Source organism: Enhydra lutris, unplaced genomic scaffold (assembly GCF_002288905.1).
Source record: "Enhydra lutris kenyoni isolate GAN:26980312 unplaced genomic scaffold, ASM228890v2 scaffoldscaffold1, whole genome shotgun sequence".
Taxonomy (NCBI): domain Eukaryota; kingdom Metazoa; phylum Chordata; class Mammalia; order Carnivora; family Mustelidae; genus Enhydra; species Enhydra lutris.
In genome coordinates this window covers 48,002,543-48,025,304 of record NW_019154085.1, presented here as the reverse complement: position 1 = coordinate 48,025,304, position 22,762 = coordinate 48,002,543, and the positions used below count along the sequence as shown (strand labels likewise).

General features: G+C 46.2%; 1 protein-coding gene across 1 annotated transcript in view; it reads left to right on the top strand.

Annotated features, from left to right (window-relative positions):
* Positions 1-1,173: 1,173 nt before the first annotated feature.
* Positions 1,174-22,762, top strand: part of LOC111140088 (contactin-associated protein-like 4) — a 99,411-nt gene continuing 77,822 nt past the window's right edge. Inside the window, exons 1-2 of the mRNA XM_022492490.1 lie at positions 1,174-1,282; positions 10,890-11,105. Of these exons, the coding sequence (XP_022348198.1) occupies positions 1,174-1,282; positions 10,890-11,105 (325 nt within the window). The remainder of the gene's footprint in view (positions 1,283-10,889; positions 11,106-22,762) is intronic.

The following is a 22,762-nucleotide window of genomic DNA, read 5'->3' as shown; positions in this document are numbered from 1 at the left end:
AACCAGGAAGGGACATGGAAGGAGGTGGCCCCCTCCATGCTCCCATTGGGGAGCACTTTTGGCAAAATGATCTGAGAGTGATGGAAGCAGGAGACACTTGTCATTTTCAGTAGTTTTACATTACTGGCTGTGGAATGGTAAAATTCCACACCTATTTAATAGAACAGGTCATTAGTTGAAAACTATCTCCACAATTTTAAATCCCAAAATAAAAGAAAAAAATATCCACACCTATGCATGTATGAGTGTGTGAACATATACAATTACTTGATTGCCATTAGAATAAGATGTAATAGCTTCCAATTCCAAGAGGTTTTATTTCTGGAAATTATAGGATTTGCAAATGTGGTTTTAAAGGGAAGTTTTATTAGATTAAAACACGCTAATTATTTATATACATCTCTCTTCAAAAATTACATTTATTAAGTAGTTTTGGGAAATCTTTAACTGTCAGTTTCCTTACTTGATTCATTCTCTGATTTTATACATTGAGAAAGGTTTTATAGTGTGCATTTTCTTTTTTGAGAACTGTTAAAGAGATTGACAAATAATATCTGGAATCTGTGTGAACCTTAGGTTTGGCCATCATCCCAATGGCTGGACCTTGAACATATCACTTATAAGCTGTTCATGTGTTTGGAGATCCTCATATTGGCTTCTCCATGTTGTCCTATGTTTCACCCCAAAACAGATACTTCCAGAATTGCTGAAGAGGCAGTTTAATTATTCTTTGAGCTAATACTATAGCGATTTGATCAAAACACTATGTATCACCTCTCAGATCTTAGTCAGATGCTACCTGAAGTATTCAAAAATAGTAATCCACTTAAATTAGTTGATTTTCAACATACAAAGTAACCAGTAGAAGCTAAGGTAAGGGGCACCTCGGTGGCTCAGATGGTTAAGCATCTGCTTTCAGCTCAGGTCATGATCTCCAGGGATCAAGCCCCATGTCAGGCTCCCAGCTCAGCAGGGAGTCTCCTTCTCTCTCTCTCTCTCTACCTCTCCCCCTGCTTGTGCTCTTTCTGTCTCTGACTCTCTCTCAAATGAATAAGCAAAATCTTAAAAAAGAGAAGCTAAGGTAAATATGGTGTTTCAAAGAGAAGTAGTGATGATGGTGATGATCATGACGAAATTGATGATGGTGATGATGATGATAATGATGATGTGGTGATGGTGATGATGGTGATGATAATGGTGGTGTTGGTGATGATCGTGGTGATGGTGTTGATTATGGTGATGGTGATGATGACTGATGATGATGGCAGTGATCATGATGATGGTGAAGATGGTGGTGGTGATAATGATGATGGTGGTGATGGTGATGATGATGGTAATGGTGATGATGGTGATGATGGTGGTGATGATGAGAGTGGTGATAATGATGACTGATGATGGTGATGACCATGGTGATGACGATGATGATGATGATGATGATGATGATGGTGGCGATGATAATGATGATGATGGTAGTGATGGTGATGGTGATGATGGTGATGTTGGTGAGGATTGTGATGATGGTGTTGATTATGGTGGTGGTGATGATGACTGATGATGATGGTGGTGATTGTGATTATGGTGAAGATGATGATGGTGATGATGATGATGGTGATGGTGATGATGGTAGTGATGGTGGCTGTGATGTGTTTCAGTGTTGTGAGTGTGATGAGGGGAAGTGGGAGGATCTACTAAGGAACACGGAAAATCTCATCTGTGGTCTATGCCGTTTACTTGGGAGTATGAGACATGGAGGAGCAGAGGTTGCCATCCTGTTACTAGTACGTACAGCCACCCTGCACACACAGATTTCCCTGCACACTCAACACAAAACACTCGTCCATGGACTTAAGCACAGGCACTGTTGGTATGAAGACAGACATCTGAGTGGAAGGAGGTGGTATCAGGGAAGCAGTGTGTTGGGTTTCTGTGGAGTGCTGGAATGCCTGGACAGAACATTTGATAATCAGTTTAAATGTATAGTAGAGTTGATGGGAAAGTCAGAGAAACCCACAGAAGCTGGCAGCAAGGGGTGAGTGTGCATCCAAAGGCAAAAGTGAGCATATTTATCAGGGTCTCTGCAGCCTCCCAATGCCCAGGGTTCTTCTAACCGGCCGTGTGCACGTGGGGAGTGGGTAAAACTTGGGCTTGTTCCAGGGCAGGTAGGATGAGAGACCCTCCTCCTGCATGGTTTCCTGGGGGTGGGGAGGTTTGAAGTCAGACCCTGCTGGTCTTTGGGGGGAAGCTATATCTTATATCTGCTAGTCAACACCCCAGTACCCCTGCCAGAAGATGTGATCTCAGTCCTCAGATCTGAGAAACTCGTGAGAAAATTTACCAGAAACTAAAGAACGTGAGGGTTTAGGTTGATTATTCCTAATGCCGAGAAATGAAAAACAAAAACAAAAACAAACAATAAAAACAAAATAATATTTAAAAATATGACCATCTGAGTTCTAAGTTAAAGAGAAGTTTTCAAAATTTTCTGCCTAAATAAGCTACAATTATAACCTATAAAAATAACCTGGAGAGGAAAAGTCAGACATCTTATCAGAAGATGGGCCAAAAAGACAACAGTGTGCTTTAAAATTTTGAGGAATAATGACTTTGGAATGGGAATCATTTATACAACAAAACTATCAACAAATATGAGACACAACATAAGCAAGCTGAGATTCAAGAATGTATAATTATAATCACCCTTAGGTGATCTTTGAACAAAAACAGAAAAACAAACAAAAAAAAACTAGCATTCACTCTTGGGAAAGAAAAGAAAAAGGGAAATTGAGAAATAAGAGGCAATTTTGCAGAAAAAAATACATAGGAAAATGAGATCTTATGTTTAGATCCATATTTAATATTAAAAGTAATTTTTTGTAATGCCCAATTAAAAAATAAATCTTGACTAAGACTGGACAGACTTTCTTCAAAAAGATTAGTATGTGTGGCTTTCCTCCAAGATGAGGCACAGAGGAATTTCTGTGGTGGGAGAAGTGAGCACAGCTTACAGGCCCTGACGGGAGACACAGAAGAACAAGGCTGGCCCAAAGGGGCACCACTGGAGAATGTTCCCGAGGGTGCCTGCCCTTGGGGAGGTCCTGTTGCTCAAGCTGGTACAGGGATCTGGGAGCAGGAGAGGAGCAGTACCAAAGTGTGGTTGACGCATGGGTGGCTGTGACTGATCAGTGGGGACGGGCATCAGCTGTCAGTCACCAAGAAGGACTTTGGTGGGTCTGTGTCCCAGAGAGAAAGGGGGCAGCATGGATCTCACCTTAGTGCCAGCAATTCTCAGAACACAGTGGGTTGGGGCTTCTGCTTTCCAGGGTCATGGCCATGGGCTGGAGAAAAGCTCAGCATTGTCTGCCACCTCAGCTAAAATACCAGAGGGCACTGGGACCCTAAGAGGCAGACAATGTGTGGCTTGAAAAATGGGGCCAAGGACATCAGATGTCGAGCAAATCACCGGCAGGCACAGGCATTCCTCATGTTGTGTATATGTATGTTTTTTACAAGTGGAAGGTTAAGCCTTCAGGAAGGTGGAGAAGCACCTGTAGGTGTGGTAGAAACAGAAGAACCTAGAACCGGAAGTGGAGCCTGAAGACGGGACTGAACCGCAATCTGGCAGTTGTACATGTGGCGCGCACTCCAGACTTGAACAGAGAAGGGTTGCTTCATGTGGGCGAGCAAAAAAAGTGGTTTCTTGCGATGGAAGCTATTCCCAGTGAAGATGCTGTGGAGGTTGTTGTGGGGACAAGGATTTAGAGCATCACATAAACATAGTTGACCCAGCAGCACCACGTCCGAGAGGATGGAATCCAATCTTGAAAGAGGTTCTCCTGTGGGTGAAAGGCCATCAAACCGCCCAGCCTACTGCCAGGAAATCGTCCGTCAGTTGATGTGGAAAACTTGGTTGTCGTCCTGTTTTAGGAAACTGCCACAGCCCCCCGGCCTTCAGCCACCTCCAGCTTCGGGCCAAGAACCAGCACCAGCAAAAAGATAACTGCTCGCGCAAAGCTCAGATGATGGCTAGCAGTTCCAACAAGAAAGCATTTTTAAATTGAGGTACAGACATTGTCTCGCAGTGTGCTCATAGTAGAATGTACAACTTGGGGTGTTTTAATGTTGCAGTTGAAATCAGAGATGGATTATTTCTCTTTGGAAAGAAAATACATTTCATTGTATGATGTTTTTACTGGTCATGATACAAATCAAATAGCTTTTCTCCATTGTTATTTAAAATACTGATGTTAAAACACTGTTTTTATATTTTGTGAGTTTCTGGGTGAGATCACTGAATATCAACACTTGGGGCTTTTCTCCCCAGAGCTCGAAGTGTGTATTTGCTGCTGGGGTCTGTGCTGCAGGATACTCCCAGGCTGGTTCCTGGAATGTCTACACTGTGGAGGGACCACTGTGCCCTTGAGATTATTGTCGCCATGTCTTAGTGAAGATGCCTTCATGTTCAGCAACAAAAGAGCTCATCCTATCAAGTGAATACATTATTTCTTGGTGCAAAAGTGATTCTAGCTAAGAGAAAACATGCGTGTGTGAGGAACCGGTGAGGAGAGAGGGTGAGGACACGTGCTTTCTCTTTCGCACTCGCAGCACTGCCCGCCACGGCTCACAGCCCCGCAGCGATTTCCACGTTCTCCAATACTTCAGAGCACAATGGACTCATCTCCCAAATGAAAGTGATTTCCAGAGGTTGCTAGTAGCCTTACATGGTGTTAGCAATAATTCTTATCATTAAAATTGTGTGACGGTCTCAAATTGTCAGGTATTTTGCATCGTCCTTTAAATGGAATAAAACATTAAATTTTATCAGACATTGTGAATTTGTTTTTCCTATTTTTTTAGTGTAAGTTCCAGAAGCATACAGTAGCTGTATCTTCTGAGAGAGATCTGAGTGTTTCTGTAAAAGAATTTAATCTTGGTGGCCCAAATAATTCCTAAAATCTATGGATGTAAGTTCAGATTTCGTACAGGAAAGTGCTGTAGGGATCTACACACCCTGAGGCCTCTTGGTTTCTGAGTAAAACGGTCAGCATCTCACTGCCATGGGAGGTCCAGTAGGAAACTGCCACCAGTGGCCTCTTTGGGGAAATTCTCACCTGTATCCATTCTCTCATGAAAACAACATGAAACATGTAAGTAGTTTGTTGAGTGTAACGTGTTCATTTAACAAGAAGTGATGCTGTTTATTCAAACTGACCTAATATTGCTGGGCTCTCCAAACACACACCCCTTTCAAGTGATTGAATTTTCTGTATTTATAATGGGAATGGTGCATAGTTTTGAATAAATTTAATAATTAAGTGAAATGATTATGTTGTAGAAGCTACCTTGGTGTTTGCCTAATATTTGCATGTTTAATTATGTGAGCAGGTGTCACAGTGAGTGTGTGTGTAGTGTGTGTTTGTGGTGTGAGCAGGTGTGACTGTGAGCACACAGGTGCATGTGTGTGTGTTTGTGGTGTGAGCAGGTGTGACTGTGAGCACAAAGGCATGTGTGTGGTATTGATGGTGTGAGCAGGTGTGACTGTGAGCACACAGGTGCATGTGTGTGTGGTATTGATGGTGTGAGCAGGTGTGACTGAGCACACAGGTGCATGTGTGTGTTTTGATGGTGTGAGCAGGTGTGACAGTGTGTGTGTAGTGTGTGTATTTGTGGTGTGAGCAGGTGTGACTGTGAGCACACAGGTGCATGTATGTGTGTTTGTGGGGTGAGCACACGGGCAGCGTGGGTATCTGCTGGCAGGACCCTTTTCTCTGAGTCGGCTGAAGCAATCCTGCCCCACCTGAGGCTCTCCCTCCTCTGCATTCCTCCCTCCTCTCACAGTCTCAGCCGCCTGTGGCAGCTCCTCCTCTGACTCATGGTCTGTGTCCAGCCAGCCCTACAGCTGTCATTCCACCTGATACCTGCTGTGGCCACAACCACCCTCTTAGCAGTGACACGTGCTGATCGAGGCTGCGTGGCCGGCCTGGTCTGCATGGAGCCCTGAGTCCTCAGGGGTCTGGACCCATGCCCAGCATGCCTCCAGACCCAGCCTCACTTTGAGAAGAATTCAAATCCCCTTTCTGTTCAGAAACCGCTGGTCTAGCTGTTTCTATTTCTAATGTTTTTACTGCATGAAGTTGTGCAAATTTGGAAAATTATGACTGCACTTGATTTGTGAATTTCTCCCATAAAATGCCACTTCTGGAATACTTTCTGGAGCTGTGAACGTGTACTGCCTTCCTTCCTATAAGCAGAAAACAGAGCGTCTGCAAAAACTGTCCATGTGGGGTGTCCCCCTCACCCCCCTGCCCCTGATGGCTTGCAGGAGAGGAGGTCCTACCGGGGCAAAGAGCTGCTTTCCCAGAGCTGCGGGGGTTCTGCCGGAGGGAAGCCTGGGATACAGAGTGTCCTGGGTGTATGTGCACTAGGGGACTGCAAAGAGGAAGCTGTACGTGCCACAGCTGCACACACGTCCTCCCAGCCCCAAGCAGGGTGGGAATCAAGCCAGGGCTCTTGCCTCGAGGCTCAGGAGGCTGGTCCTGGTGGGACTTGCACACAGAGATGCTGCCTGCACATGTTCTTCTCCCTGACTGCCGAGGTGTGCATAGCCCTCAGACGTCCTGGGGCCTGTGACTCTGTCCCTGGACATCACGGAGGCCCCTCCTTAGCACGCAGAGAGGAGCGAGTGAGGAGCGGGGCCAGCATCCCCCCAACACCCTTCCCACTCTGTACTGTGCAGGTGTGGGCACCTGCTTCCTCCAGGTGAGAGGCCGAACACAGCAGTAAGCTCCAGAAGGTGCCCCCGGACATGTGTGGTTGTGAAGAACAAGGGGCAAGGTCAGGACCTCTCTACTTCCCAGCAAGGCTGTGAATTAATTGACTTCCTTCTCGTAAGTGAGCCCACATGGAGGCTGCCAGAGACCAGAGGAAACACTGTGCAATGGAGCTTCTGACAGCACAAACCCTAGACCCATTCTTGGGAGGCCATGCTCACTGACGAGCGACCTCAGCCCTCGACACTCACTCTGTCACTTCCAGTCTGAATACATGCTTGCATGTTATGCTCAGAAGGACCCAGGTAGATTTGTGGGAGTTTATGGATTTCGTCTCTGTGACTAAGGCACCATGGTCATGCTCGCAGGAGCCGGCAGGTCGGCCATCCCACCCTTACTGCCCACATGGGGTTGGCAGCGGCCGTCTTGGGGCCGAGGCCGTGTTTCCCAGATGTAACCGGGCTCAGGCCCACCGTCTATCATGCTGATGCGAGCCAGACATAAGCAACCTTCCTCACTGATTTGCTGTAAGAAAAGCAACCCGTTCTCCGTTTATTCAGCAAACATGTGTGCGCTACCTGGCTATGTTCTGGTGCACGTTTTCAATCCCATCATCTTTTTTCCCTAAAATATCTATTTAAGACGTCTTCACACATCTGCCCCCAACATCTGGTTATTAACAGTAGGAGCTGGGAGCCCTTTGGAGTAACTGTCTCCCTCATAAGAGTCCATGAAAGCCACACGTGGTCCCTCTGTTTCTTGCTGTTCCCCACGCAACATGCACTCTTCGCCATGGCCAGCCACAGAGCCCACTAAGCCACAGCTTTCCCACACAACATGCTGTGGTCAGCCTCGGAGCCCGCTGAGCCACAGCCTTCCCATGCAACACGCTGCAGCCAGCCACGGAGCCCACCAGTGCCACTGGCTGATTTTGCTCAACATCATGCCCCAGATTCATCTACGTCATTTGTATGGAGGAATTTTAAAATTTCCATGTGGTTTCCACTGTTGACTTGTGTGCTCGAAGGCCACTGGGCAAGCAGGGCTGTTTCCATTTTGGTGTACTATGAGTAACGTCATCGTGGACACTCTTGTGGCCTTGGGTAGGCCCGAGTCACTTCTGCTCTCGGACGGCAGGAAAGTGGCTCCGAGGCACAACCAGACTGGTTCCAGAGTGGTCACTCCGGGTCACGTCCCCCTGATCCTCTTCTCTTTGGATTTGGGTCAGGAAGTGTTTCGGGGTTTTTTACCTGCTTCACTTGTTTATGGCTCTTTCTGAGTCAAGCAAATCTAGCACGTTTTATTCCACAGCCGGCGTGGCGGTGAGCTCTCAACGCACAAGCTCATGAGGAGGGGCAGGGAGGAAAGGTCCGTCTCACAGGAAAATGCTCCTGGTTTTTGTCAGTCTAGAAGTGCGTCCTCGGTGTATGTGTGGTGTTCACGCCTTGGCTCCTGCTCCACACACACCAGGGGTGGAGCATACCAGCTGCGCAGACCCCACATGCTGATCCTCCATCACCACGAGAACGTTTGACCGTCTTTGGAAACACTATCTTTGATTTAATTTCATTGAGAAATTCAGAAAACGTCCACTTTTTACTTTCATGCGGTGTTCTTTTCTAAGTTAAATTTTATCTTTATGGACTCAGAGAAAAATATAACTAATTTTGAAAAGATACAATCTTCTCTTTTTTACAACAAAGCCCAAATAATATTTTAAGAACCTCAACTAGACATCCTGAACTTGCCACCCCTCTCCCAGGCTGACTGAGACCTGAGAGACCTTCCCTGTGGCGTGAGTTCCCAGTGGGCAGCACACGGTCTGACTCTACATACCGTGAAGGACGACCAACTACACGAGGTTGGGTTAGACCCATCATCTCATTCGGACTCAGAAACCGGAGTCTTTGATTTTCTTGATCTTACAGCCCAGAGTTCTTCATTTGTGTTAATTGCTAAAGCTCTTCTGTATCTGACTGATTCCCCTGCCTCTTCCTCCCTCGAGGGAGCAGTGGTTGGTACAGGGTCCTGTCTGTGTGAGCCCGTCTCTCTCTCTCTCTCTCTCTCTCTCTCTCTCACACACACACACACACACTCACGCACAACTACATGCACCATGTGTGGAAATCGACCTCGGCTCGTTTTGAAGGTGCCCAGAGCCCATTCTGCTGACCCAACACAAGGAGCACATTGACCCCAAAGGACAGTCCCTGCCTCTCACCTGCCCAGGAACTCAAGGGTTCCACCCCACTCGTCTACCAGATTCTCTGTGACTGGGATGCTGAGTGTGACGGGGGGGGGTGGTCACAGCCTCCCACTGCGGGGGCCATGGCTAGGGAAGGCCGTCGGGGACTCCGGCCTCGGTAGGGAAGGTCAGGAGCGGGGACCAGCTCTGGCAGCACAAGGGCTGGACCCCGCAGACAGGGAAGTTCAGGGGCAAGAGCTACTGGCGAAGCTTGTACAGACCTCACACTGTATTCTTTGCAGGATTTGACTATCTTCCTGTCAGAGATGGGTCTCCCTTCATATTAAGCCGTGTGCATATAAGACTTGAACCCTGGCTAGATTCTAAGTCCATTTCAAAAATCACCTTGCAGCTCCGCGAAAATCACAGGATAGCACATGTTTACCTGTAGCATGACTGATTCTGAACAGAAGCTTGTGTCCAAGAAAGAGGAGGCTCTGCCTGTGGGTTGCATGAGAGGACTTCGTCATCAGCCTACAACCATCACCCTTCACAGATGACAGCGGAGCTGAGTGTGAGAAAGAGCAGAGACCTCAGGTGCTTTCTCCTTCTCACTTTCCCCATCAGAACACTTCAGAAGGCCCTTCACACCGCCCAGGCAGGCAGGTCCACGGTGGGGCCGTTTCTACTCTGTGATGAACGAGCATCTAGTCTCTCCTGACAACACTTACATTGTCAGTGCGTCTACCTGTGTGCACTGTCTGTTGGACACCAGCTGGTCTCTGCAGAAGGTACAGAATCGAAGCGATCACAGTTCCCGCACCCCAGGAGCGGACACTTTGGTGACGGGACATAGGGTGTACTTCTGACTCCATTTCATATTCTGAAAGCTGCTTGTTTGTCTCCTTACTCTGGAAGATTCAGGAATCGAACCTCACCCGTCCCTTTAACAAACAGCCATCACCACCCCTCTGATGTGGGGATTAGTGAAGTCTGCTTTTGTGAACCAACAGAGTGAGAACAGGCATCTTTCAAAATGCAGAACCCACCTCTGGGTAGCAGGTGGGCCTCAACAAAATGAGCAGAAACTGTACAAAAATGTCTGTGAGGGGATTTACTGCAAGGACAGTTTTCAAGGGTCAGATGCTAGTCTAATGGCCCAGAGAATGGGGCCACACAGAGCCTCAGCACTGGTCTCTGCTGGTGGACGGGGAACTCAGCCACTTCTCCAAGTCCTGCTCACTGGGGGATCTTCTGTCCCCACCATCCCACAGGGACGGCCCAGAGAGGAGCTGGGTGTCGCGGGGGCCCACTTCCAGATGTGGCCTGGGTGTCCTGGAAGCAATCAGTACCCTGCACCCCGGACTTCCTCTCCTCTGTCGGCGGATCACAGGCTCCTCACGAAGCCACAGGCTGGGAGAGAAGGAGTGGGGTGGGGTGGGCACGGGGACTCAGGCACTCGCCACTCCTCTGTGGGACTCACAGGTCACTACAGGGCTGCGTGAGCCCAGATCCTTGGCACGACTTCCACATGACAATGGATCGTGGCCGTACACACCCAGCTCTGTGGCCTGCTGGGTCAGGCAGACCCACGGGGCCACGGTCAGCCCAGCCGCTGGCTGACTGGATGCCTCCAGAGGGTGATTACGCTGTGTGTGGATACAGCCTCTCTTCCCTCCCATGTCCACCTTGTGCAAGATCCATCAACAAAATTGGACCATTTTCTCAACTAAACCTTGACTATCTTTTGAGAAAGACTCTCTTATAGTTTTGTTGTCACTGTAAATGACGTTTTTAAAGTAGCTTCACCATTTTGGCGCATAGAACTGTGACTACTACTGGCATGCGGCTCCTACGCCCAGCAGTCTTGTGGTCTTGCTGCTTCTAGGGACTTGCCCGTGAGGTTAGTTTGGCCTCTGACACCCTGTGCTCCACAGGTCTTCTTGTCGAGTGCACTCCATGGAAGCCACTCACCTTCCGTTTGGACTCCTGTTTGCTCTCGGGTTTGCAGAGTGTGCTGACCTGCGTGTTTTCCCCGACAGATGGCTGCGACCAGCCGCTGGCGTCCGCGCTGCCGGCCTCCTCCTTCAGCGGTTCCTCTGAGCTGTCCAGCAGCCACAGCCCCGGGTTTGCGAGACTGAACCGCAGAGATGGTAAGTCAGCGGGCTGCCTCCCATTGATCCAGGGCGACTCACGGACTTTCAACAATTCCTGCATATTTTTTTTGATAAAATGCTGTAAGTGGATTATCTGTGGCACAGAAAGAAAATTGCAAGCAAGTGGTAGGTATGTGGGCATGTTCCCATGTGAGACCGTGCACATAAAGAACGCAATTCAGGTCTCTCTCCACGTGCACATCGGGGCCACGAAGTGCTCGAAACGGCGGTGAGCTGCATGAGTGTCGTGCACGATCAGGCCAACATTCCAGTCACAAAAATACGTACATACCTTTAAATATACTGACTGTTTAGCTAAGAAAATATTTTTTCTATCACAAATATTCACTTCTAGGAGTCTATTAACCCTGGTCGTTTAATTACTCATCTTCAAGTGGGACAGAGACCTTGGAGGGTGTATTAGGTTCCTATTGCTGCTGTGACAGATTCCATAAAGATTTAGGGGTGTAAAACCACATGAATGTATTCTGTTAAGGTTTTGAAGGTCGAAGGTCTGGGACGGGTCTCAGGGGCTGAAATCAAAGTTCTGGTGAAGCTAGTTCCTTCTGGAGGCGCCGGGAGCCTTTCCCAGGCGACGGCATCTGGAGCCAGCTCTCCCATCTCCAGCACTGCGGGGTCTCCCTGGTTCCGACCCCGCTGCCTCCCTCTTCCCGTCCAACTCCCTGTGATTGCACTGACCTCTTAATTCAGCCGATCAGCAGCCTTAGCTCCCTCCTGCCATAGAAAGCCACCGATTCCAGGGGCTGAAAAGTAGACTGTCATCCTCCTTACACCCGAGGCTAGAAAGGCAGCCTCAGATACTTGCCAAGTAGAAATAAAGACAATCATTCCATCTCTTCCCTCCACGTCTCTCAAGGAGGAATGGGAATGCAATGCTACCTTCACAGCTGGTCAGGATCACTGTTTACACTTTTGATGCTAGGGTGTCGCTGGGCACGGTGTTAGCAGGAAACCAAGCTGTCTTCAGCTGCTCTGGAGAAGCTTACAGTCACGGAGAGCATCACCGCAATCCTTGCCACAAAGCGGGAAGGCAGGAGGCCTGTGTGCAAATTCCGGGGAAGTAGATCTGGCTGCAGTCACCCCGAAAACCCCTGCAGAAAGGAAAGCCTGACCCTCACCCCGCCTTCTAAATCACTCCCTCTGCTCTTCTCTTCAACTTCTCCTTGTCCTGAGCACAGAGGCTCCGTATCCGATCGCATTTATTACAGTGAACACTCACAACATAAAAACGAGTGTTAATTCACATAGGGTTTCATAGGTATTTGAGATTTTCATTAGAGACAGATGGACAGACAGATACTCCCACTATAGTGCTTATCACAAAATAGATGTGCAGAAGTGTCGACACAGATGATTTTTACATTCCATTTTATTTGCTATTGAAGGGGCAGAATTAGGTGAGGGGGTGGTTTGGGTTTCTGAAAGGCAGGCCTCTCCAGCCTCCTTCTGGAAAGCAAGTTCAGATGTGTCCAAAAGAAAACCTCAAGCCCAAAAACGTGAGGTTTAGGTCAAGCCACCAAACCAGGGCTGAGTATCCTCGTGACCGCGGGTTCAGCCTCCCCCAGATGCTGTCCTAACGCTCAGACCCCCTGCCCCTCCCTCAAAGGGAGGCAAGCCTGAAGGAATGATCCTTTCCTTTTGCTGGTAATCTCCCTGCCTCCCCTCCTTCCTATAAAATGTCTGTTTTGTGCAGCTTCTTGGGTATCCCCTCTGCTTGCTAGACAGGGTGCTACCGGTTCATGAATCTTCAGATTTACTGGGTTCACTTTTGGGTTTTACCCATGACAGCCCTATCTTCTCCATAGTTACGGTGTCCAGAGTTGACTATGATTGTACCAGTAAGTGTGGCCGGTAGTGGAACACAGTGGGCCTGCTCCCCAGACACAAATGGCCCGGAAACCCAGCTCCCCTCAGCCATCTTCTGGTGACCCCTCCCAGGGCCTGTCTGGCCTTGTGTTTGACATGCGTGGACCCCAGGACTGGCCTTCCTTCCTGGGCTCTCGAACATTGGCTCCCATGGGGCCCTGAGAGCCCAGGCTGTGTGGTGTCCCCTGGTGCCTGAGCCCCCAGCCTCCCAAACTCAGGGTCACGGCCGCCCCCCAGAATCAGCATCCTTCCTCCTGACGGGCCTCGAATGCTTAATCAGGCAGCCTTTTCTTTTCTCCAGGTGTTTGAGCTCCATTACGTCCGAATGTCAAACGTCTCTGCACGCAGATTGTCATTATCTTGAAAACAAAGGATTAGATTCCTCCCTGGCTCTTCACGGGGACAAGCTAGACTCACCCAAAACTGTCACAGTGAAAAAGGAGGGGAGGTAGCTTCATGCCAATAAAATGCAATAAAAGAAGAGATGTTTTGGGAAAATCCGCTGCTCATTCGCATTTGAATCCTGGTCATCGTTCCCAGTTTCAGAGAAGCAGGAAGTTTTTCTTTTGAAAATAAAACAGAGAAGGCTATATTTTAATCAGTTTCTTTCAGTTTTCACAGAGTAGGGACACCATACATAAATCACTGAGTCTATCTTCGGTCTGTGCGTGTGTTTAGTAAATGACAAGTGAGCATTCTCTCCGTTTGTTGGTTAAAATCCCGTTTCCCACCCAGGCACATGAGCCTCGGGATTTTCCGTGAGTGAAATCATTTTAATCCGCTATTTTCCTACAGCTCATAATGAAGCAAGATATCAACTTTAATGAATTTTATTTGCATGTTAATTAAGTTCAAAACAGCCTACCTTAATTATCTTTTACTTGCTATTCATTGTTTTTGATTGGGTTTTATTTTTTTTTCTCCCCACGGATGGCCTGCAGCATTCACAGAGGAAATGGCAAACTGAGTGAGTTATTGATGGCTCCGTGGTGCTTCTATTGTTTCAACATTTCTCATTTGATTTGGATCAGGCTGTGAAGGCTGGCTATGCAGGCAATCAGAACAGGAATAAATGAGCAGGAGGGAATATGCCACAAATAAATTTCCAAGAGTCAGAAGCCCATAAAACGCAAGGTCTTCCCACTGCAGCTCCGGGAGCAGGCAGAAAACAGGCGTTTCTGACCAGACCCCTCACTGCTTTTTGTTTTGAGTCCAGGGGCGTGGTTGGGGGACATGATGTGGGACATCTTGCATGAGGGCACTGAGGTCAAGGCCCTGGGACAGTGGCACCCCTTCTCCTGGGGGAGGAGCCCAGGCTCCCTGGGGCAGGCGTGTAGGACAAGCCACATCTCCATGTGCAGGTCACTCTGCTGTCTTTCCCTCAGTCTAGGGAATTCAGTTCACCGTGCCTCAGAAGGAATAATCCAGAAATCTCCAGCAGACATCAGTTGGCTGTAACAGAGCTCCTGGGAGGCACCTGCATTGTGCCAACCACTCCGAGTCTCTCCTCCTTCATTCACCTTTTCCCTGCGGTGTAGCGTGAACTGTGATGCTTCTAAAAGCAAAGCCTCTTGGTCCTTTACCATCAGTGCTACGGAGATGTGAGGTAATCTCAGGCTGGAAGGGAGGCATCCACACAGCTTCCACAAAGGCCTGCTCACACAGCAATCCAGCCCGGCCCTTGGGTGCACGAATGAAAAAGGCAATGGCAGAAACCTCTCTTTTCAGAAGGGACTTGCACGGCACCTTCTAGCACAAGCAAGAGTCTTCCTCCAAATCTCTTACCTACTGAACGGGGCATCTGTCCAGGTTCCAACCAGCTGAGGGAACCAGCTGAAAGCTCCCCAGGGGGAGACGGATGTGGAGAAAAATGCCCCTCTGTCCAGGACACAGGCAGTAGCGAGCATCTCCAACACTGTGACTGAAGTGATGCCAGGGCAAGTCCCCAGCCAGCTCTGGCCTGGAGGCCTCACCTGGGGGTCAGCGGCAGGAGGTCTGTTACGGCTGTGCCAGAGGCAGCTAGCCTTGGCTGTGCCGACAGGCTGTGGGGCAGTGGCCTCCCATCCCAGCCCTGAGCCCGAGCCTCGCGGGAACATCCCAGTACGTGTGCAAGATGTCTTGGACCATTCATCGCAGCCCCTCTGCAGTCTGTCTCCATCAGGTCTGATTCAATGCTCTCTTGACAATATATGCAAACAGAACAGCAATTTCAAATAAGTGAACTGAATTCAAAGGGGATTTTTTTTTTTTTTTTTAAAAAGGTCTGGAAAAATGCTCGTGAAAGGAGCAAGGACATGCTTCCGTTCAGTTGAGATTGATGTTGCCACAGAAGCAAGTCCCTGAGAAAGTTGCAACAGGTCTGTGCCCATCAGAGGCTGGACCTGACACCCAGGGGGGCACCACAGCCAGGAGTGCTGACCATGGACAGGACAGCACGGACATGCCGACGGGTTTTAAGTCCCCAGATGTCACCGTATGTGAGACAAATCTGGAACAGGGTAGCCCCGTGGTCTTCGGGTATCATGTGGTCAGGGCTGGGGGCAATCCTATATGGGGTACATTCTCCACTTGACCACGGGCCCCAGTTCACTCAGCTGCTTCCACAGAGAGGCATCTGGCTTTGTGCCCTGGTTACGTGTGGTGCCACGGAAGCTGAGGTTGACAATATTGCTAATGATGCTGCTGCCGTGCGGAGGGCCATCCTGAGGGACACTACATGAGCAGATCCCAGCAAGCCACGGAACAGTGGCCAGCGTCTGTGAAATACTTGCCATTTGTGGCCCAAACTGTCAGCTTCCACCAACACTGCCAAGGTCACTTCAGACATTTCTGAACCAAACATTACCAGAAAGCCTGGACAGAATTCTTTTTGAAGTGTTTGAAGACACTGGAGAGTTTCCAGGCCAAAGGGCCAGGATCAGGAGAGGGAAAGCCAGAGAACCGAGCCTGTCTCTGGGGCCACTGTGCTGATGGCTTTTTCCAATGTGAGAGCCACAGAGACAGGCTGAAGGGCTGAGGAAGACCTTCCGGCCTTGTCGGGCTACAGCCCGAAGTGGGACTCAGAGGCCAACAAGGGGGACGGACCCTTGAACACACCACAGTCTTTGGGCCTAACCAGAAAACTTGTTTTCATTGTGAAAAAATCCCAATTCCTCATTGGACTGAGCTGTCACGGCTTAAGAAGCAAGAGTGAATTAACTCCTGAAGAAAATAAATCATCCAGAACCTCACAGTATTTTTAAAAATAAAACTATCTAGTTTAGAAATGGAAAAAAAAAAAAAGGCACATAATAAGATTTGACTGAAAACCAAAGAAATAAGAATGGAGCTCCAGTAATAATAATAAAGTTATAAGACTATGAGACTATAGTCTATAAAACAAATATAATTAATATATTCAAAATATTAAAATATGGATAATTTCAGCAAATAACTGGAAATAAATGGAAATTCATATGGAAACAAAATAATAGGGAAGAGCAACACAGTCAAAAGTTGGATTTTTGAAAATTTTAATTAAATTGACAGGCCTATATGTGACTCAAGAAAAAATGGAAAATCTGAATATACCTAATACAAGTAAAGAGATTGGAATCATAATTATAAACTTCCCACAAAGCAAAGCTTAGAACCCAGTTGTTCATGTGTAAATCCTACCACACATTTAAGGGCAAGTTAGCACCCAGCTGTCACAAACTCTCCCACAAAACAGAAAAGGGGAAACTTAAATCATTCTGAGTTCAATGTCCCCTTGAAAAAGAAAACTACAATCTAACATCTTTTAAGAAAGTGGACAAAAAATTCTCAAAAAAACTTAAAAATAAACTATCAAATAAATCCAGCAACATGTAGAAAGAAGTATACAGTGTGATCAAGTAGGATTTATCCCAGAAATTCAAGGTTGGTTTGATATCCAAAAATCAATCAATGTGATACCATATTAATAGCATAAAGGAACAGCTACACGATAATCACAATAGATGCAAAAAAAGCATTTTAAAAAAATCCCACGAACTAGAAATATAAGGAAACTTCACCAGCCTTTAAAAGGCATCTACAAAAGCCAATAGTTCACATCATACTTCATCATCCTTGACGGTAAAAGACGAAATGCTTCCCCCTGAGACTGGACACAAAACAAGGTGTTTGCTTTTGCTAATTGTATTTAACAGTGAACGGGAAGTTCTAGCTAGGAAAAGTAGACAAGAAAAGAGAATAAAAGTGTATCAATAAGAAGTAGAATTATCTCTATTTGTAGGTGGCATGATCTTGTATACAGAAAATCTTTCAGAATACACACACACACATACACACAAATATTATAAAATGGGTTTAGCATGTTCGTAAAACACAAGAACAATATCTAAAAATCAATATCCAAAAACTAATTGCATTTCTATACTTTAGAAATTAATATACAAAAATGGAATCCAGAAATCAATTCAACTTATGACAGCATCAGGAAGTATTAAAACCCTTGCAATAAATTTACCAAAAGAGTATGTGATTTATATTTATATAAAAAATACAAAGCATAGAAGACCTAAATAAGTGGAAAGACAGCTCCTGTCCATGTATCAAAAGGTATAATATTTTTTTTTAAATGGTGCTCCTTCTTCAAATGAGTCTCCTTTTGGTTCAATCCCTTCCAAAATCCCAGGCATCCCTTCCTCACAAGTGGAAAAATTAATCCTAAAATTCATTTAGAAATGGAAGTAATCTATGGGGCGACTCGGTGGCTCAGGGGGTTAAGCCTCTGCCTTCGGCTCAGTTCATGATCTCAGGTCCTGGGATCGAGCCCCACATCTGGCTCTCTGCTCAGTGGGGAGCCTGCTTCCCTTCCTCTCTCTCTGCCTGCCTCTCTGCCTACTTGTAATCTCAATCTCTCTCTGTCAAATAAATAAATAAAATCTTTAAAAACAAACAAAAAAGAAAGGGAAGTGATCTAGAAAATCCATAACAATATTGAAAAAGAATGAATTTGAAAGACTTACACCTGTTGGTTTCAAAACTGACTCCACTCCAAAGTTACTGTAGTTAAGACACTCAGCACAGTCATAAGGATAGATGTGCAGACAAATAGGACCAATTTATTGTCCAGAAGTAAACTGTCACATTTATGGTAACTTGGTTTTCTGGAAGAGCCCTAAGAAAATCTAGGGATAAGAAGAGTCTTTCTAACAAATATGGTGAAAGCATGAAGCTGGGTTCACACCATGCATCGAAATTAACTCAGAATGAGCCACAGACTTCATGTAAGTGAGAAAACTATGAAAGACTTAGAGAAAAGCATACTAGTAAATTTTTACAGCCTTGGATTAAAAAATGTTTTTATAGATATGAAACTAAATGTGTAAGTGACAAAAGGAAAACAAAACAGAAATATTGGATTTCTTCCAAATTAAAAATGCTTTACTTTCAAATACACCATTAAGAAAGAGACAAGAAAACCCACAGGATGGGGAAAATGTTTGTAAATTACAGATCTGATAAAGTACTTGTCCATCTAGAGTCTATAGAAAACTCTGACAATTACCATAAAAAAAGAAACCTAACTTAAAAATAGGCAAATTATTTGAAAAGCCATTTCTCCAAAGAAGATACACAAATGGTCAATAAGCCCATGACAAGATGCTCGACATCATTAGCCTTTAGCCACCTGAAAATCTGCGTGCTGCGGTGAAGATGGCTGTCGTCAAGAAAGGAAAGTAACAAGGCTGGAGAGACCACGCAGCCTCCCCACGGCTGAAGGGTGTGCGGTGCTGCTAGGACCCCTGAGTGGCTCCTTGGGAAGCTACCGTGGCATCACTGCATGACTCGCAGCCACCCCCAGTGTAGACCCAAGTGAGGACGCTGACGGTGCAGAACTCACATACAGAGGCTCATGGCGCCATTACTCATGGTCACGGCAACGTGGAAGCAGCCCAACGTCCACCAGCTGGTGAATATATAAGCAAGCTATGATCACTTTATATGGTGGAATATTATCCAACAATGATCTGAGGTCACGGCACAACCTGGACGGACCTCACACACACGACACCCAGTGGAAGGATCCCATCACACAAGGTCCTGTCCTATTTGCAACAATGTAGATGGAGCTAGAGGAATTTAGAAAACAAAACAAATGAACAAAGAGCAAAAAAAAAAAAAAAAGAAGTCTCTTAAATAGAAAAAACTGGTGGTAGCACAAGGGGCCGTGGGGCACGGGATGAGACCACACCCACCAAGAGGAGCCCCGAAGCCTCTGCAAGATTGCCGGACCACCATGCTGGACCCCTGAGACTAACCCAACCCTGCATCGCCCTCAGACGTGAATAAATGACAAATCAGTTATTCCTAAGGAAAAAGAATCACATCCTTGTAAGTGTTTTGTGCTGGGTCTTCATTACGAAGGTGACGGAGCGAGGACACAGAGGTCAAGGCCATTGAAAAAAACATTAAAGCTTCTCACAGTTTCCTGGGAAACAAGAGGCACAGCTCACCTGCCAGGGCCCTGGGGCACCAGCATCTAGAAGGAAGCAGAAGGAAGGGCTAGGAGAGCTCAGGCCATGGTCTTTCCCACGGTTTCCACAGAAAGGCCAGACAGCACTGTAAACAGCTTCGGCCTGGCGAGCATCGTGGCTGGGCTGACACCTGCCCAGGGGGATTCAGGCCGACAAGTGTTGCCTCCAGGACCCAGGCCGGCTAGAGGGGTGCAGCTGTGAGTGGTTAGCTTGCACATCACAGATGTGCTCCGCCAGCACCTGCAGTCCCTAGTTGTTAGGCCACCAGAAGGCAGACTCACCCCAGCAGGAAGGGTTTAAAAAAACACCACAACAGGGGCGCCTGGGTGGCTCAGTGGGTTAGGCCGCTGCCTTCGGCTCAGGTCATGATCTCAGGGTCCTGGGATTGAGTCCCACATCAGGCTCTCTGCTCAGCAGGAAGCCTGCTTCCCTCTCTCTCTCTCCCTGCCTCTCTGCCTACTTGTGATCTCTCTCTGTCAAATAAATAAATAAAATCTTAAAAAAAAAAAAAAACCACAACATCATAATATACAGAGAATACAAATCATATGGTATTAATACAATGAGATCCCAATCATGGGACGCATCCAGAACAGGGAAATCCATGGACACAGGACATTTCCAGCCGCCAGGGCCTGGGTGAGGAAAGACTAGAGACCGGCTCCTAGGAGGTGCAGAGCTGCTGGGGAGTGCTGGTGGTTGCACAGTCACTGAACATACTAAGGAACACTAAATTATACACTTAAAAATCCATGGAGCACTGGGTATGATGCATAAACAATGAATTCTGGAACACTGAAAAGGAATTAAAAAAAGAAAAAATCTATAAGTCAAATCTGAAGTTGATTCATTGCATAGACATGTTAAAGTGAAAACTTGGTAGAAAAATAGTATAACATAAAAACACAACATATCTACAACTTTGGGCAATATAACTTTGAAGATGATATAGTTTGATATATTATAAGAAGTAACTTATAGGCGATGTTGCAAGAGAAGACAGACCCTGGACAGGGCGACCCAGGAGCATGTTTTCATGTACACATTTCTGAGAACTGAATCTCAATTGTGTCATTTTTCATGCAGTGTTGTGCTCTTCTAGTTGTTTAAGATTCTGAAGTATAATTAGCATATGTATCTTCTTCACACGCCATGATCTCAGATTTAACTAAGTCCAGTGGAATAATGCATCTAAATAAATGTTCAAAGTGGAAAGGTCATCAAAACCTAGTATTTAGGGTGAATAAATGAGAGTAAAACTTTTGTTACAGTCCATCATATCAAAATAATTTTTTATTAACACCAACCATAAAGTTGTTAAAATTAATAGTTTATTTTATGTAGAGCTTAGCACCTAAGTTACTTGAAATTTCCTTAACGGTGTGTAAGAACTATTTTCATAAATCTGTCTTTATTTTTCATACAAAATCATTTACAGCTTTTGGATCATCTCCATGGGCAGTAAACACTCCCAGCAATTACTTATTTTTTGTTGTCATTTTACTGAAGTGTGGTTGATACACAATATTGTATTAGTTTCAGGTGTACAACATACGGATTCCACATTTGTATCCATTGTGAAATGATCACCAGGATAAATGGCCCCCACCTGTGGGCACACAGAGCTGTGACTCTGTTAGCCGTGCTCCCCGTGCTGGGCGCTGCAGCTCCCGACCCCACCATCTGACTCACATTCTAGCTGGAAGTTTGTACCCCCCACTCGCCACCTCTATTTGCACAGCCCTCTCATCCCTCCCCTCTGGCAACCTCCAAATTCTTCTCTGTATTTGAGAGTCTGTTTCTGCTGTTTGTTCGTTTTGTGGTTTAGAACCCACATGAATCCATGCCATTTGTCTTTCTCTGAGGTATTTCTCAGAGATTTTGGAACGGTGGAAACACGTGGATGGAATTTTATTGAGTAGACACAGCCATCGCTAACTTAGGTACAGAGTGTGCACGAGGCATATTTTTTCTGTGCCACGGCTTCAGCTGATGAGTTTATCCCCACATCATTTGAATGCTTAGTTGTCAAATAAGGTGAGAAAGAAGATCAGTGCCTCCTGGGCAGTCCTGCTCATCCCAGAGACACAGGACATGTGTGCCCAAGCCCCCGTTCACCCTTGGACCTCAGTTACTGGCAGGTTCCACTCAGTTCTTATTTCATTCCTCTGTTCTTTTGTAACATTAGGAAAGAGCAGTTCCATGATGATTTTCATTTCTTTGAGTCCCACATTGACTTTATTTCAAGAGAACCAGGTTATTGAAAATATGACCGAATTTTGAATACCAGGACCAAAAATACAGGTTTCCTGGAGATTTCTCTTCTCCTCCAGCCATGCAGACCCATTGTTATCCCAAAAACTACGATGTTGCAGATATCCTGAAAGTAGAGAGAGGCCACACAAATAGCGGAGATGACCACCGCCCGACATTTAACATTTCTGTTCTTACTAAAACTGTTCTTCCTGCAAATCTGAGATGCATTTGGTGTGGAAGAAAAGCTATCCAAGATTCCACATCCAGCATTAACATCCGTAATGTTCCTGCTGTCTGGTTCTGTCCCAGCAGCTTTGTTTGCTCATTCTGAATTCCCACCTTCTTGCGGCTGCAAAGAAAATGCACTTCACTGGTTTTCTTTTGGCTTTCCTTTCTTTAGCTCCTATAGACTACAGATTAGGAATGACTTTAGAAGACTCTTTTCTTTAAACAAAGAAGATGCAGCACTCGGCAGGTATAAATTTCAATGTTTCCAAAATTGAGATTTTCACATATTTTTCCCCAATATTATTGTTTTAATTCATATCTTTAATCTGACAAATGGATGCACCCTTTTAATTGCCTCACCAACAAAGTAATTAAATATACCCTCAACCTAAAAAGTGTCCTCCAGCCCTGTCCCCATACCCCACCCCCAAGGCAGCTATCCTCCCGATTTTCATCACCTTGAGGTAATTTGTCATGTTGTAGAACACAGGTAAATCTGGGTCCTTCTGCCTAACATGAGATAATCCACTTTTGGGGTGTTTCAGTTACTTTATCCTTTTAATTTCTGAGTCCTACTCTGTGTATGAATATAACAAAAATCGTATGTCCTCTCTCCAGTTGAAGGAAACTTGGGTGGTCTCTGGTTTGGGGACACAGAATAAAACTGTCTGAGCCTTATTGGACAGGTCTTGTGTGGACACATTTCTGTTCCTCTTGCTTAGGGACCCGAGTGGTATTTATTGCTGGCTAAGCCGTAGGTGAATATCCAGTATTTTA